Raw genomic sequence first — 16511 nt, forward strand, 5'->3', positions numbered from 1 at the left:
AAAACACCAACACTTTTAATTAGAACTTCAAGAATTATTTGGTATTCATTACCGGTGAGCTTTACAGAAGTTGCCAGAAATATTTTTTTCTGGGGGTGAATCTGACAAATTCTTTTAAATTTTATTTTCACTGACAAACCTGTGAGTGTAAAAAAAGAGATATTGAGTGGTGTCCCAGTAGGTGGGATGGCAGCTGTGGCTGTGTAATCGAGGTGTCACATTGGGCGGGAGGGCAGAGGTGGCTGTGTCACCCAGGTGTTACCGTGGGCAGGAGGGCAGCGGTGGCTGTGTCACCCAGGTGTCACAGCGGGGCCGTGACATGGCAGCCCAGTCAGGATAAAAGGCCCCTGGTTGCAGGCAGGCCCCAGCTGGGACGGAAGACCCTGGTAGCAGGCAGCAGAGTGCAGAGCAGGGCAGGACAGGGAGGTGAGTGCGCGATGGAGCAGGGGCTGAAGCCGTGTCTGAGGCTGAGCAGGGCCAGAGTCCCGCTGCAGCCTGAGCAGGGGCTGGAGCTCAGCAGCTGCTCAAGCAGGGGCTGGCTTTGAGCAGCCCCCCCAGCAGAACGGGAACCAAGTGTCTGCTGCAGAAACGGTGTTGCAGACCTTCAGCCCAAGTTTTTGGGTGTCCTGGGAAGATGCTTGGGTATCTTAGGGAGATCCTTGGGTGCTCCACGAAGAGGCATGGGTGCTCCAGGTATAGGTTTTGGTGTCAAGGGAAGTGCTTGCTTGCCCTGAGCAAGACAGTTGGGTGTTCCAGGAAGGTGCTGGATTCCTTGGGGAGATGTCTGCAGGTCCACAAAGATGGGTGGTGTCCCCAGGGAGGTGCTTGTGTGTTCCACCAAGATGTTTTAGGATCTCCAGGGAGATGCCTGAGTGACCAGGGGAGAACCTTGGGTGCAGCAGGGATATGCTTATGTGCTCTGAGGAGGGAGGTGCTTGTGTGCCCTGGGAATGTCCTTGGGCTCTCTAGGAAGATGCTCCTATTAACCTGGGAGATACGTGGGTGCCCCAGGAGGTGCTTGAGTACTGCAGAGAGCAGTTTGTCTCCTCCAGGAAGGGGCCTGATTACTACAAGTGTCGTTGCGTTCCCTGGGCAAGTGCTTGTTTGCCCCGTTAACATGCCTGGGTGCTCCGAGATTGCTGAGTGCTTGAGAACAATACTTGGGTGCTTCAGGGAGATGTATGTGTCCTCAGGTAAGATGCGCTGCTTTTCTGGAAACAAGCTTGTTGTTCTAGGAGGGCAGCGGTGGCTGTGTCACCCAGGTGTCACAGTGGGCAGTATGAAGAATTTCCTCCAAAAATCTAATGGAAATGAATCCTCTGTTAGTTTAAGACCACATCCAAGAAGAAGCTTGGGTGCTCCAGAATGGTGATTGAATGCACCGGGAAGATGCTTTGGTGCTCAAACACGGAACTTGTGTTCTCTGGTTATGTGCTTGGGTACCCTGGGATGATGGTTTTTTCTTATTTTTCACTGCCTTGAAACTTGGGTGCCTTGGAGAGTAGAAATCATGTTGAAGATCCCACTACTTGAAATACTGGAAGACTGCGATTCCTTTCTTAATCTCCTAATAAGAAAAACAAAGACAAATTAGCAGCAAGCACAAATGAAAGCTTTAGAACACTTTCTATTACTATAAAAATAAAGACTCTGTCATACAGAGTCAGTAATATTTAGCAAAATAGTGTGCTACCACCATCACAATGACCTATTACCCCTTCTAGCTTCAGATGCATCCTTATGCATCCAAAATAGAGGGTAGGATATAAACTGTATGGACCTGTATCAGCAGTGGTTTCACAACAATTAGGAAGAGTTAGAAACAGTTCCTGAAAAGCCACAACAAGCTCAAGAAGTTAATTTCTAGACTTTGAATAATTACCCGTTAAGTTCTCTCTCTTCCTACAGCAGAGCACGCTCCTGACTAACTTGTACAGTGCCCTCTGAATAGGAGAGATTTGTTTGTTAAAGCTAAAGGAAGAAATAGAAAACCAAGAAAGCTAATTACTTTTAATTTAAGTATTACAAGTTAAGTTACAAAAGTTCACAGGCCCTGAGATAACAGAAGGGAAGCCCTTCTCAAGCTAAAAGATCTCATTTTTTCAGGAGCGGCCTCCCTGAATCCAAAGAATCCTCTCTCTTTCACAGGCGGAACAGAGCGTCCGTTCTAACTCCTTCTCAGATGTGGAAGAAGAGATCGAGATGACCAGTGCCTGAAAAAAGAGGCACTCTCTTTTTAGGGCAGACAGATAGGCATAACAACTTTTATCTGTTCTCAAGCACAAGCGACCCCAAGACAAATGGGTTCAAGGATCTTGAATCAGAAGACTGAATAGCCAACGTACACTGGGAACACCTGACTTGGACCACGGATGCCTCATGCAGATTTCTGCTGAGTTCTGACAACTCGGAAAGCATCTTTTACAGGAAGAGACCAGAGAATTTGACTCATTAGTGTAAAACTGGCACAGGCAGAAATCTCCCAAATTACAGATGGTCAAGCATATTAGTTAAAAAGAGATTAGAGTGTGACTAGAGAGAAGTCTCAAACTCTTGTTATATACTTCAATTTCTCTCCAAGGATGGAACGACTACGAAGTATTACCATGCCTGACTGGCCGTAGAGGGAGAGAGAGGAAGCGAAAGACTTAGAAAAGCACCTTCCCTTCATGGCCCTCCCGCCCCCAAGAAAAACTACTGACAGACTAAGGTTAACTGCTTTGAAAGGGCTGTGTGGGTGAACCCACTGTCTTCGAGTTCCACCTTTCTCCTGCTGAAACTGCCAACAATTATGCCAAGTACAACAATGGTTTTGCAATACGGATAAACGTCTTCCAGACTGAAACGAAAAAGTCTGACTTGTGTTTTTGTCTGTGCACAGACAACTAAGCAGTAAAGAGCAATGCTAAATTACCGTGATAGCCAGAATGCACAAATACTGCAGAACGGTGACAGAAAGTGCTATAACACAAACCAAAAATTACCTCCACCAAATCGGTTTTGTCATAGTCTTCCCGATGTTTGTAAATACATTGATTAATCGTGCCATATACTTTTTCCAAGTGAAATACGTCAAATCCCTTAGTTAGCTCAATGACAGTGTGCAACAGTTTCTGAAGAAAACAATGGGGAAAAAAACAAATAACCTTACAAGAGCACGAGATCCTTTGAATACGCTCTTTATGTTTCCAGAGGTTCAACAGTAACAAGTGACATCCTACTTTTCTTACGCTCTTAAATAAAATGTGATGCTTCAGAGAACAGAGTAAATATCCCATGTGATTTCAGTGGAGAAAATGAGTTCATTTTTCATACTTCAGAGAAAGGAAAGGCTTACATTTCAGACAATCTTTTATTACTAATCAATCTATCACATCTATGGTCATAATTGCAAGTCAGCTGCTTCCAAAGCAGCAGGGAATGACACGATCCTCTTTGTAGGATAGTTGCTGCCACAGCAAAGCCACTGTTGCATTTCACTAGAGAAGCCGTTGCAGCAGCACAGGGCGCTGTAAAAAGCATGTTTTGAAGCTGGGCTACAGATCTTGTAGATACAGCTGTGCCAGCTGGAGAAGGAAGCATCCTTAGGCGATTCCCTTTACCCTTTAGCCAAATGTGTACCATGCCTACAACTCTGCTGGCAGAACAGATTGCTCAAGCACCCAAAGCAAAGTTAGACTAGTTAGTTCAATCCTACCTTTCAATTCAGGGCTGGATAAATAGTAGAGACTGCTTGTAGCAATTACCAATCTCTCACACAGTCGTTTCTATTACCAAAGATGCAGAGATGATAATCTCTGGCACAGCCACAGTGACAAGCTAGTGGCAGCACCTTCTTCCACCGCCACAGCTGTTCACTATCGCTGTGAGACTGTGAGTATGTAGCTTTAGAGAGCAGCCATGCCAAACGGAAACACTACTGCGCCCTGGAAATACTGCTGCTCATCATCTTACCATCAAACTCTGCCTCTGCCTGCCTCAGACCACCTAGCACAAAACCTGAGTATTCCCCTCAACTTCATTCTATACAACATGGAGATAAAACACACGGAAAACACCCAGAGCGCTTTCAGCTGCAGTAAACAGAAAAGGAAAATCTGAGAAAGGTCGAGGTCCCATGTGAAACTGTACCTAACTGCTGCCATGTAGATGGCTGCACGCTGATCAAGAAGTTCATCAAGTTCGAGGCCAAAGGAGCAAACAACAACAACAAAAATCCAGCTACTTCTTGAGGTTTACCTAGCTGACTCTGTGAAAAACCTCTATGGCTTTTCCATATATATTGGCAGACACGAACAACAGAGAAACCTGGAATCTGCTTCCTTAGGAACACACCTTTAAAAAGTTAGTATCGCCTCTACAAATTAGGTCACAGCTTAAGGATGTGACAAAAATTGTGTTGACAAGCCCCTTTACCAAAGAGGATTCTTATCTGCTCATAATCTCCCCACACAGGATTCATACAGCACAGAAACAGCAGTCCTAATCTGTTTTGGGCCAACCTCCATGACTCCTAGCAATTTTCCTAAATTCTAATTTCCTCGTTCTAATTTCTAATTTCCCTCATTCTGCTCTCCACTCAAGATGGTCCTTACTCATGCCCTCTCCAACTCATGCAAAGGAACCTTTTTCCTCACGTACCTAGGGCCACTCTTACCCATTTCCCCCACTGGAGCCTAGGATAACCACCTTCCTCCCGTGAGGGATTGGCAAACCCTTATTACACTGCAATTGTATGGATGGGAAATATTAATACTGCATTTTGAAGGAATTTCAGAAAAGTAGTCGCTTATCCATGACTAGCTAGTTTATGTCAACCTGCTATCTTCAGGTTTAAAATCATCACTGCAAGAAATAAAGATCCTTTTCAGGTTCCTAATACATCAAAGCATGCAAAAAAAAAATTAAATACATAATAAACATCCCCAAAGAAAAGCCCTCAAACCCATCATAAAAATTGTTAAAACAACAATCATAACCAATAGTACTAGCAGCTCATCAGTGCGGTATTTTAAAATTCAACGAGGCCTTTTACCTTAAAAATTAGGCAAAGAAACTGTCTCCTCAGCTACAGTTGACCAAAAGCAAACGGTAGCCTACAGAAATCTACACGAGGTGTGGAAACTAAACAGTCACGGTGCATTATAGGTTGAATTACTTCACAATCTATATGTCCTTCCAATTGTTTTAACTGGCATTGCTTAACAACTGACTTAATTTGCAGTTGTACTGGTCGCAAGAATATGTCCTATTTGAGTATTACAAAAAGTTGGAATTAGACATACTTTGAGCTCATAGTGATCCACAATAACTACATTGTCTGGCTCTGTGGAAGCTTCCACAGTGTTCTCAACACTCATCTGTTGCTGTCCTACCTGAGAATGTCCAGTAGGAGTCAGTTGAAGTGTCTAAGAATCTGGAATGACACAAATGTCTTCAGTCAGGTTTTCTGTTTATGTAGAATACAGTCTCAATGAAGTATTCTGTACCTGCAAAACAATCTCTTTCTACAAATACAGAGACAGAATTGTTATCATCTTCACTGAGAAATACTTGGCTTCTCCCTTCTTTCCAGCTAACGTCACTGCTCCATACAAATTTGAAACTGAGACAGAAAACAAACACCCCCCAATCAAACAAAAAGCAGATGTTCCTTGTGAACACTTAGATCCCAATTCCATGCCCAAGTAGCAAAATGCTAAAATATTTACAACCCGGTAAGAAATGTTCTCTGTGGATATCCAAAATCATCTAATCCATCCAAAGGCTACTGTCCACACACAGCATTTATCCATCTATACATCTGACAGATTTTTTAAACTAGGCATAAAAAGCACATCCTCACCTGCAGGTCTTTGATCTGGGTTGTATTCTAAGGCATTGTTACAGATTAGATCAATATCCTTCAGAAAGTCTCCTGCACTTAGGTATTGGGGCGAGTCAATTTTACTGAGAACTGGTGAAAGGTCCATTGCCTCTTTAATGACTGTTGCATAACCACGTACCTGCCAGGTACCTGCCAATCAAATAGATGTGTTCAGAGGTTTTCTTACACTTGCACGCTGTCTACCAAAATCATTTGGACTTTCAATAAATGTCTTCTTAAAACCCTGAATACTTGTGACGCATCAGAAGATGCTGAAATTAACCACTTCGCTTCTCAAAAACGGAAGGGCTCTTTCAACTGGCGTTACAGCTGCTACGAGAAGAAAAAATGAAGTAGGGAGGTCAGAAGCATGGTAGAGAAGGAACACCGAGGGTGGGAGAGTCATTTCACTTTGCTTCAGAAAAATCACAGCAATGAAATCTGAGTAAGCCATCCGACATTCTCTTTGTTGTTGACATTGAGAAAAAGGCGCACAAATTGCACCTCTGAGGCGTCTATTCCAGGCATCTGCTTTAGAATGAGATAACTGGGCTCAGGGGTGCTCATTTCTTTACTCAGACCGTAAGAGGCGCCTAATGACTAGTTTGCATGAGGACATATGTATTTGTCTAGATGTTTCACACCTCAAGAACCTAGGAGGAAAGGGGAAGAAAAGTCAGCGCATGCCTACGTGAACAGGACTTTGCTGATACGCGGGCATATTCCAGTTACATCTGTCTTTGAAGTATATGCCCCTAGTTTAGACTTTTTGATTACATGAAAGGAGAAAAAGGGACCTAAGCAGCAAATGGGAGGAAAAAGAAAACACACAGCACTTCAGGCTGATCTCATATTGAGGAGTTCCAGATGAAACAGAGAACAGAATCTCAAAACTTCTTTTACAAACTGCTGCTTCTACTCCTGTTCCCACAGAAACTGACAGTCCAATAAAGAGCTTCAGACTTCACTAACATAGTCCTGTAAATACTGTTTGTAATTATAAAGAAAGATCTCTGTGCTTTTCAGTGCTCCAACATGCCTACATATCAAAGCCTTTTCATGAGCAAGCCGTGGTGCCATTTGGTCTGACGGTTTAGAATGAAACCAGGGCTTTCAGCGAATAATCCAATCACAGATATTGGAGAGTCAGCAGAAGTAAAAGCCCTGCCTGCTTCTTGCAAAATCACAACAGTGCACTAGAGCAGTCCTAAAAACAAAGTTAAACCTTCCTTCCCCAAAATGCTGAGAAATACAAACACTGAGAAATTACAAATACACACAGATAAGATGCTACGCACAGATCAACGCTCGTTTACCTTCTGTGGGTCAACGGGCTTTGTAAATTCCACGAAACGTCTGTCAGTGGCAAGTCTCTGAGTAAGCTCCCTTAAGAAAACTCTAAGTTCACGCAACGTATCCTCCAATTTCTCCTCCAGCAGTCCTACTTCTTCCTCTGTCGGCTCTTGAGGCTCAGCTGGTGATGCTACAGGCAGGACTTCCAATGTCCGGCGAACTTCAATTAACCAGGAAAAATTAGCCAATTCACAGTACTCAAATACAAGCAGATGAAAAATTACCGATAGAAAATGACCAGCAAAGAAAATACCAAAGAGCTAGTAACTTTCAGTTAGGAGGGTTTTAGATGTACTTCTTAGATCCTCACCTGCTTTCTTTACCGGAGGCTTAGCAGTTCCATTTAGAGTTAGGTCCTCAAAAAATTTTGTTCTGTCTTCCTTACTCGTAAACTTCTCCAAATTCCTTAATAAATAATTTTTGGATCGAAAGCAGAAGGAGAAAAAACATTTCAGATTTAAGGCCACAAAGAAATCGTACTCTATTCCAAAAAGATGAGTACCTGTTAAAATTACTAATAACCTGAAGAAGACAAACTGAAGTTATCTTCTTGGCCTTAAAAGGCTACATTTTCACAGCTTAGCATGGCAAGTTCAAATATCACCTTTAAGAAACACCTGCAGAATTACATTTCAATGAAAGGATTGTGCAATGATAAAGTAATGGCATTCACCACATCCAAGATCGCTTACTTTGTATTTACTTGCCTTGCTGCCCTTTAGTTAGAACCTTTATGGCTATAGAGGGAAGAGAAAGGCTTCAGGAGACAAGTGAGGGCTTTTTGCTGAGTTTTTATTTCTGTACCAAAAGAAGGTGTCTGAAGTAGCTAGCACTTCTTGGGTTTCCTCCATTATTCAATTTCTAGTATCAAAAGGGAGGTAAGGAATTTCAAGACTTATTTTAGAAGGAATTTAGAACCAGCACACAAACTGCTGCAGAAACTTAAGCACTTTCAAAGCAGTTGACAATAAACACACCTACGTAAGACCCATTCTCTCCCCCAATAACTGAGACAAAATAATCAGGAGAACAGCTTGTTCCTGTTTTGAACACCTTCCTTTAATGTAAACGCTCAGAAGTCATCCAAGTTATGCATGTACTTTTACTACAGTTTGTTTAGGAATACAACTATAAATTGATTTCAAAGTTACTTAAGCAGAAACTGGATCTCGGCTTTCCAGCTTAGAAAGCTTTGGCTCATATGAAGAAAGAAGCTGATTTTTTTATTAAAGCGTTTCAATTCTCTACTAAATTGCATTATTAGCAGTTTACCCAGTACAGCATGAAATGACACACTGTCAGAAGAAATCTCTTCAGTAAAAATATCTTTTTGTCATTTACATTTCAAGCACTGCGTATTTTGCACAAATTATGCTGGTGCTGTCTTCTGAGCATTTTGGATCAGCTAGCGAAAAGGAAAGCTTGGAGAAGAAAACTAAAACACTAAAAAAACTAAAACACGTAGAGTAGCCTGTTAAGACACAACTATCCAGTCATGTAACGGGTCTGTCCTTACTTGTACGGCTCACAAATGTTTTTACTAAAGGTGATGTCAAACAACAAAAAGGATTTCCTGCCTAAATGTAAAAACACCAAATCTGCTTATGTTTATTTTTTCGAGTTAAAACCACATCAGTTTGTAAATGAAGCGTTTTGTGAATTTTAATGCTTTGATTGCACATACTGCAACAGCACAAGTTGTATATGTACATGTAAAAACAAAACAAACAGAAGCCCCAGACCTTAGCTGCCTTACAAACAGAATAAAAAACAAGGCTACAAAAAGTACACGACATGCAGTCTGATACAGAGCCATCTACTGAGAGCACACAGTCTTATGAGGCAAGGAAAACTACTTTCTGGATCCCACTGAGACCAGCATTTCTTTCCACAGACAGAGCTCTATTAACAGCACCTCCCAGCTTCCTGAGCTGCTAGCAACATCCTCACTGTAAAATTCGGTATGGAAAATGTGGATGTGTACAACATCCATAATGTTTATGCTTTTCTCTAAAAGAAAAGTGGATTTTCAGACAGAAGCAAACATAACAGCACATGAAAACAAGGCCACCTCCATTACCAATGAATTTTGCTTACCTTACTTGCAACTCAATTGATCCTTTACATACAGTCAATGAATCCTATGAGAAGAAAAAGAAAAAAACATACCACTCCGCATATTTCTTCTGGCGGTGCAATATTTGTAAACAGAATGGATAGGTCCAGGGTGTGAATGGGAAACTTCTCCAAAGCATGCAACACCGCAGATGCAAAATAAGAAACCTGGCCATATCCTGCTTTTCCTACTATTAGCAGATGAGGCTGACACGATGTCGGTTTGTAGTAAGCACTCCTAGAACAAGAGTCATAAGAAAACAAGTTTAGAAATGAGGTGCTGAATAGACACACAGATGTTCCAAGCACTTTTCCTGTATACTTCCCACCCCCAAATAATCTCCATTTTCCAGCAAGTAATAAGCTGTTCTGTGATCAGGAAGACTATCAAAGCCCATTTTCTTACAATCTTGTGCCATTACTCCCCCTCAGAAATCCCGCCCATCTCTATCGTGTCTGCTGTTCATTTGGCTGGGCTACGTAATGACTCCTCAAGTGTACACATGGACTGTCTAACCAAATACATAGACGACACCTGATCTGCTACCTGATATGGGGGAGCACAGCAACTTTCTCTCTCAGCACACACCAATCTGGATCTCATCACTTCCCATATACACCAGTCTTCAGAAGGTCTCAAGTTGAAGTACCCGAGAGATCTCTACATCTGTCAAGTTTAGCCGAAATGTGGCCCTAGTTACTGGAGAAGGTAGTAAGAAAGGAGCAGAACAGCTTTTCTAGAAAAAAATGGATGTGGGCGCTGAACCACATGGGCCGTATCTAAAGCAGCACACAACTGGATTGGTTAAATGACAGCGGTACATTAAACACATGTAAGATTTCCAGTTAATTTATTCAGTCATTCTAATTGTTTCATCTTCTTCCCTTCTGTTTCCTATTCGTTACTAAAGACGCAAGACTTAATTTTCAAGACTGCAAATTAATAGCCTGGCAATCTTGCTTTCCTACTAGGAAATATATTTGCGAGAAGCATTTGCTTTTTTTCCACTACAATAAGGCTGTACCTTTACTGGCTTAAATCAAAGATGCTAGAGAGTTAACTTTGCTCAAAAGGACAGAACATTTCCTGGACAGCACAGCAATAGAAAGTGAGAAAAATAACTGACGCGACTGTGACAACATAATCTAACTTTCCAACCGTGGGCTTACGTGACTTCCACATTAAAATACCAAAAGATAACACAATTTGGTGGCTTAATGGTAACAAATAAAAACACCGTTTGAATTTGTCTCAAGGTGTTTTAACAAGCCATTTCTCAGTTTTCCTTCTGCTACAGAATTCACTACTTGTTTAGCAGTCCTGCAAAACAGAAGGGCAAAAGGTGGCAACACAAATCCAGAAAGTTGCTTATTTTTAGCTAAAAGGACAGACAGCACGTTTATGTGGTCTGGAGTCTTTCAAAGAATGCCACGGATTAAGTAGACATGTTCTAGTAGTCTGCGGATCACTTTGGCTCGGGAAGAGAAGCCTGGGCTTTTCACTTTGATCATTTACAGCAACTTACTTCATTAGAACTTTAGTCCCTTCACACTTTCTTCTTGAGAATACCGAGCACCCCTTCAACACACAAACTTGATGTTCCCCCTTCCTCGACCAACCCTCACGCTTTTAACGGCTGAAACTGTTTACAAAGGCTCAGCAGTCCTAAGAATGTAAACATAATGGGGACCCATCTTTCTTTACCTGCAGAAACAGAGGAATTTTTCCGCTCGTCTGTCAGGCATTTTATCTGGTAGTTCATCTCCAGAGATTGAGGATGCGTCGTCATCACTGTCAAGTATATCATCTTGTAAAATAGGATTTAAATTGTCTGAAAGACAAAAGAGGTTTGTTAACTTTCCTGAATAGCCTGTGCCTCTTTCTCTTGCATTAATACAGCTTCTAAATCAGTGCCAAAACCATTGCTTCATTTGAGGGCACACACACAATGCTACTTCCTAGAGTTCATCCCACCACAGATCTAAGGAGATGGCACAAGTCTCAATAAAGCTGTCTTACGTCCCACTGATGTGTATGTATAAGGTACGCTACTCTCTTGGTGATTTTTTTCCCCCTTAGAATAAAGAAGATTAGGAACAATTTCTGTAGCTGCTAAATAGCTATAAAAACAAGACCCTTTCTTTCTGGAGGAGGTTCCCACAATGAAAGCACGGGGATTAAGGATGTGATGGTCACAGAATTCCATTCGTCTAGGACTACTGAGACCTGGCAGAGAGACCAATGCGTCTTCTACGTAAGGCTCCTTAAAGATCACTGAAGGAGAAGATAGAAGGCAGACAGCAGAGCAGGGGCGCAATTACCAATCCCCTAGCCTCTCTGCTTCCACAATCATTTAAATTAGGAGACTGGTGAAAAATCACGATAGCTAAAACAATATTTAGCTTAAACCAGTTATACTTGTATCCTGGTCCCGATGTTCTTCAGAAAGGAATTAAAAACACCAACCTAAAAATGCTTCCCCTCCACGTATCGGAGTTTTTATTTTTAAAGGAAAAGAGGCGCCTTATACTTCAAACCTTCAGTCAACCTCTACAAATGCTAATTGTCTTAGCTACTGTCAGAAGCAGGATGCTTTAGCAGAGAACGCATAGTCCTCTACCGGGTGTTGGGTCACTCAGAGCTTCCATTTGGCATTGCAGTTTAGAATCCAGAATAAAACCTATGCATTATATTCCAGATATTCCCAAAATAAACACACGCACATGCAAATAATAAAATTCTACCATCACTATGTCTGGAAGGTTTCTGTATGCTGATTGCACAAACCACAAGCTTTCGCTCTGGCAGAATTTTAAAGAAGTGGATGCTACGGTTATACCTTTCTGTTGGTCCTTCTTTAGCGCAAGCTCTGCATGCAGGAATGTCTTCTGCACGGCTTGTAAAATATTCGCTACTGAATTTTCAAAAAGCGGCTTAAAAATGGGTGACAGTGCTTGTCCAGGTGAAGCCACAATCCTGTTTGAAGCTGGAACAACCTTCTTCAGAGCCATAAAAAAAGCCTTTGCTTTTATTTTCATGGAATTAACGTCTAGTCGCAATTTCTCCCCACTTGCACAGATCGGAGGATAGCGTCGACACACAGAGCACAGCGCAGCTTCAGCACATAAGGATTTTATATCTGCACCACATTACCTTAATAAACAAAAACCAAATGTTACATTAGTCAAGGCCCAGGTTTACAATATGCAACATTTAAAGAATTTGTAATGCCAAAACTAAACAGGTTAACAGGGACTTGAAAGTGCTACCGCCCTGCAGGGAAGTTTTGTTATGTTGCTCACTGCCTGATATCCCGTGCTTATTAAGCAGAAGCAGGCCCCTCATCAAAACTGTACTCTTGAGGAAGATGCCCCAAAACCATTCAATGTTCTCAGACAACACGAAGAACGACAACAAAAATAAATAGATGAAAGCATCTGATTGCTACGAAGGCGTGCCAGCTGACTCATGGACTAGTTGTGCAGAAAGGCACAAGAGCTTGGGTACTGCCTGGCACAAGCTAAGATTCTTCAGAACTTAGTCACAAGCATTAATCCATTTTGTTTTCAGTCTTACCAATGCATTTCTCAGCTAGCTCATCAAGCAACAGGTGCGGTGGCTTAGGGATCCGGTCACGAGTATGAATCTTGAAAATTTCTTTTCTAGCATGGAAACAAAATCATCGCATTTTAGCTTGTCCTAAGTTTTCCTTAAAAACACCCACAAAAACAAACAAACCAAAAATCAAACAAACAAAAAACAGTCTTCCCTCAAAACCCCCCATATATTAATATACTTTTCTTGTTTGCTAAACTTTCAAGTATTGTACAGTTACGTAATATACACTCTGCATTTTCAACCAGGAAATCCACTATTTCTTAATTTGTTACACTGAACTTTTGATAGGAACCTGCAATGAAAGTAAAGGCATTTATACCTTCTATAATAAGTTTCCAAAATATGAGACCTAATGACCCAGAGGAAAACACTGGAATGAAAAATTTATCCAGAAACAGATCTTTTTTCTCCAAAAAACTTCTCTAAAATTGAGCAAACTTTCATTGTGACAGTCTCATTAGGTCATCAAATTTGCTTTTCAGTCAGTAAAGTCGCAGAAAGCACTTCTAGCGCTGTGTTTCAAGCTGCTACAATTACTATAAAGAAGAAAATAATTATGACTCAAACTACTACCACCGATCCGGGGAACCAGCAAATGCAAATACGTCCCCTATCCATTCATAAAGGAAGTATTGAGACCAAGAACACAATGTCAAGATGAAAGCGCCTACGTGGATTAAATAATTAAGCAAACGGGAACAACTTCGGGAATCAAAGATTTGATTACAGAACTAACTACTTGGTGGTATCATCCTGACCATATATACTCAGTACCACATTTGCCGACCACGGTATGACACGGTGTCTCCACATATCACTCTTTTGCTCACGTTGTAAATTTTTTTTCTATAAAGTTGGACTTTGCCACGTTAGCATTAACGTTGAATTTAAGTTCTCACCTCTTTATCTGGCAAGTTGAAGAGGAACTCTCTGTCAAAGCGTCCTGGTCTCCGTAAAGCAGGATCTATAGAATCTAGTCTGTTGGTGGCTCCGACTACCACAATCTCCCCTCTGTTGTCCATGTCATCCAGAAGTGTCAGAAGTGTTGAGATAATGGAACTAGTAGAAAAACATAATTTAGACTTACCAGTTCAGTAAATTTTGTTACATTCCACATGACTTTCTTCCATGAGTAGTCAAAAAGGACAAGCTTTTTAAGGACAAGATTCATTTTAAGACATAAAAAAATAGGTAAGTTAACACAGACCACGTGCTGATATCTGGCTTAGTGTACTGTTTTCAACTATCGTTTAAAATCACCTGAAGTTTAGTGGAAATGAGTTACGAGTTTTCAGGATAAATTAATGTGTTCACAGGAAATTAAGCAGGTCATCATCCTTTTTTTTATTCCCCAAAAATCAAGCAGATTTTAGGTAGGTGCAAAAATGTACTGCCTATGAATTTGGTCTTGTTTACTGGACTGCACAGGAGCGAGGCCATCTACCTCATCAAAGAAAATAACTGAAGGTCGCATCTGATAGGCCCAGAATGAAAACACAGAGTAAAACAGCAGTATTTGAAGAAAAAAATGCACAAAAACATTATGGTTGGAATGTCACCAAAACGCGATTTTTCACTTTAGCATCTGGGACCTCTACTGATAGAGCTAATGGACTATCTGGCATGACTAACAGAAGATGGCAGTCTGTGGCAACCCACTGTTACTGGGCGACACAAAACAAATCAGACCAGTACTTACTACAGCTTTTTGGCTACCATAAAAAAACAAACAAACAAACAAGAAAAAAAAAAAAAACACGAGTCAGAACTTAATTCAATTACAGGTTCGGGAAGCAAGCTTCCTTTATGAATTTAAATAACCATGCTTCCAGCCTGCATCTGTTTCCCTCTCATCCAAAGCCATCACCTCTTGCCTCCTGCAGACTTTTCAGTGGCTGTTTTGGTGGGAGGTAATTTCTTGCTTTGCAAAGATTTCTCGTTTTGTTCCTTCCCCACACAACTCAGTTTCAAGCCCCTGATCCAAAGTAACAAAAAAAAAAAAAGAGCAAGTTCTACTTAAAAATGTTGACCATAAAAATGATGGTTTCAACTCTGACAGAATACATTGCACATTTCAACCTTACCTGTCCAAATACCGAGCGAAGCTGACGTTCTGATTCCCCCACCCATTGTCCCAGGCACTCTGAAGCTTTTCTCGTAAAAAACGGTATTTTTCTGTCACCTCGGCTACATTCGTTAGCAAGAGCACGAACAACCAGCGTCTTTCCCGTTCCTGGGGAGCCATAGAACAAACGGCCTCTGCAAGAAAAAAGGTTTTCTTTTCAATCCCCCTTGCAGCTTCACCTCCAGCAACACAAACCGGGCCGGGAAGGTCTCCCCGGGGGCTTTAGCTCCGCTTCCAGCTCCCCCTTCCTGGCGCCTCCCTTCCCAGCAGCAGCCGCTTGGGCTCAGGCGGCCCGGGGCGGCCCCGCCGGGCCCGGGGGAGGTTGCCGTGAGGGGACGCGGCTGGGACGCCCTTTCCTCAATAAATAAATCAATAAATCTCCCAAATCAAATGAAAAAAAGACAAATAAATTTAGAAAACCGACCAAAGCCGCAGCATTCCCCCCCCCCCCCTTAAAGAGGGGCAGAGCACAAGGCTGAGGAGGGCCTAAGCCTCAGGGCGGGGAGCGGGGCGGCGGCGGGAGAGCCGAGGCACGGAGGGAGGGAGGGAGGGAGGGAGGAAAGGAGAGGGAGGGGAGGAGAAAGGTGATGAGAAGGAGGCGGGGGGAACCGCAGAGGTGCAGGGCTAAGAACCAGGGTTTAGAATCAGTGTTTAAGTAAAAGCGCTTCCTTGGGGGGCTTCATCTGGTTACGACTTTCCTTAAGGTTTTGATGGTTCGGGGGAAAACCCTGCTTTGTTCTTAGGGGCAACTTGCGCGGCTGCAGAGGCCGTCTAGTATTCCACACCGTTTCCAGCTCCGTCGTGCTGCTTCCATCCCCGATCAGCATCACTTGGAGGAGTTGGCTGCTTTAAGCGCAGCTCTCCGGAGCTAAAGCTCTGCTCTTCGCAAGGCAGGCTCCGTGCAGCGGGGCGTCCCGCATAGCCATGGCATGGCAAAGCAGAGCGGATCCGGCCCACAGCTCTTGGGGCGAGCCCTGCCTCCAAGGGGTGCTTTCAGTGCCCTGGGTCTCCGTGCAGCTGAGCTCAGGATTCTCCGTTGTTTGGATTCAGGTTGTGGTTTTGTTTTGTTTGTTTTGCTTTTCTCTTCCCCTCCTCTTTTCAAGACTACTGAGCTAAGAAGGAAGAAGTCCTTGGGGTGGCTTCTCTTTGCAAACAGGCACTGGAGGCTGCGTAAAGATCCCGACTTTGCTTTTGCAGTGTACCCGAGAAGTGGTTGTCAAAGCCTGCAAGGACTTGAGCTGCCTGTGGCACTTGAAGGAAGGCGATACAAAGTTAGGCAGAGAAAACAGCTGGCCCGCTTTCATTGTGGGAGCAGGAATGAGGAAGTTAAACGTCAAATTTTCCCTGAAGTGAAAGCAGAATCCTTATTATGAAATGGGTTGTAAGTTTTTGTTTCTTTGTTTTGGTTTCTTTCTTTGTGCTTTTCCCCTCGT

At 42.5% G+C, this 16511-nt stretch overlaps 2 protein-coding genes across 17 annotated transcripts in view; one reads left to right on the forward strand and one right to left on the reverse strand.

Moving 5' to 3' along the window:
• LOC310890402 (ATPase family AAA domain-containing protein 2-like) lies at nt 1-16426 on the reverse strand. Of its 16 annotated transcripts, none has more exons than XR_014577238.1 (13): nt 15503-15627; nt 15038-15212; nt 13853-14012; nt 12912-12997; nt 12175-12488; nt 11040-11166; nt 9317-9572; nt 7530-7624; nt 7183-7379; nt 5846-6519; nt 5376-5416; nt 2985-3113; nt 1-1567 (listed from the first exon to the last, which is right to left on the reverse strand). XR_014577238.1 is itself a non-coding variant. In XM_083852761.1 (13 exons), the coding sequence occupies exons 2-6, from the start codon at nt 15196-15198 to the stop codon at nt 12469-12471; spliced, it is 540 nt and encodes a 179-aa protein (XP_083708887.1). In that variant the 5' UTR covers nt 15199-15212; nt 15864-16426; the 3' UTR covers nt 1-1567; nt 2985-3113; nt 5376-5507; nt 5846-6016; nt 7183-7379; nt 7530-9572; nt 11040-11166; nt 12175-12468. The 16 variants fall into 16 exon arrangements, 6 of the variants coding, with proteins under 6 accessions (XP_083708887.1, XP_083708886.1, XP_083708888.1 ...); XM_083852761.1 differs by lacking the exon at nt 15503-15627 and adding exons at nt 14821-14928; nt 15864-16426 and having other exon boundaries at nt 5376-5507; nt 5846-6016; nt 7530-9572; nt 12912-13001; nt 13852-14012; XM_083852760.1 differs by adding an exon at nt 14821-14928 and having other exon boundaries at nt 5376-5507; nt 5846-6016; nt 7530-9572; nt 12912-13001; nt 13852-14012.
• LOC310890407 (uncharacterized protein) overlaps nt 16323-16511 on the forward strand; it is a gene marked incomplete at its 3' end in the record, with an annotated part of 15544 nt that continues 15355 nt past the window's right edge. Inside the window, exon 1 of the mRNA XM_083852769.1 lies at nt 16323-16459. The remainder of the gene's footprint in view (nt 16460-16511) is intronic.

Source organism: Anser anser (assembly GCF_964211835.1).
Source record: "Anser anser genome assembly, contig: HAP1_SCAFFOLD_36, whole genome shotgun sequence".
In the NCBI taxonomy this organism is placed as follows: Eukaryota; Metazoa; Chordata; class Aves; order Anseriformes; family Anatidae; genus Anser; species Anser anser.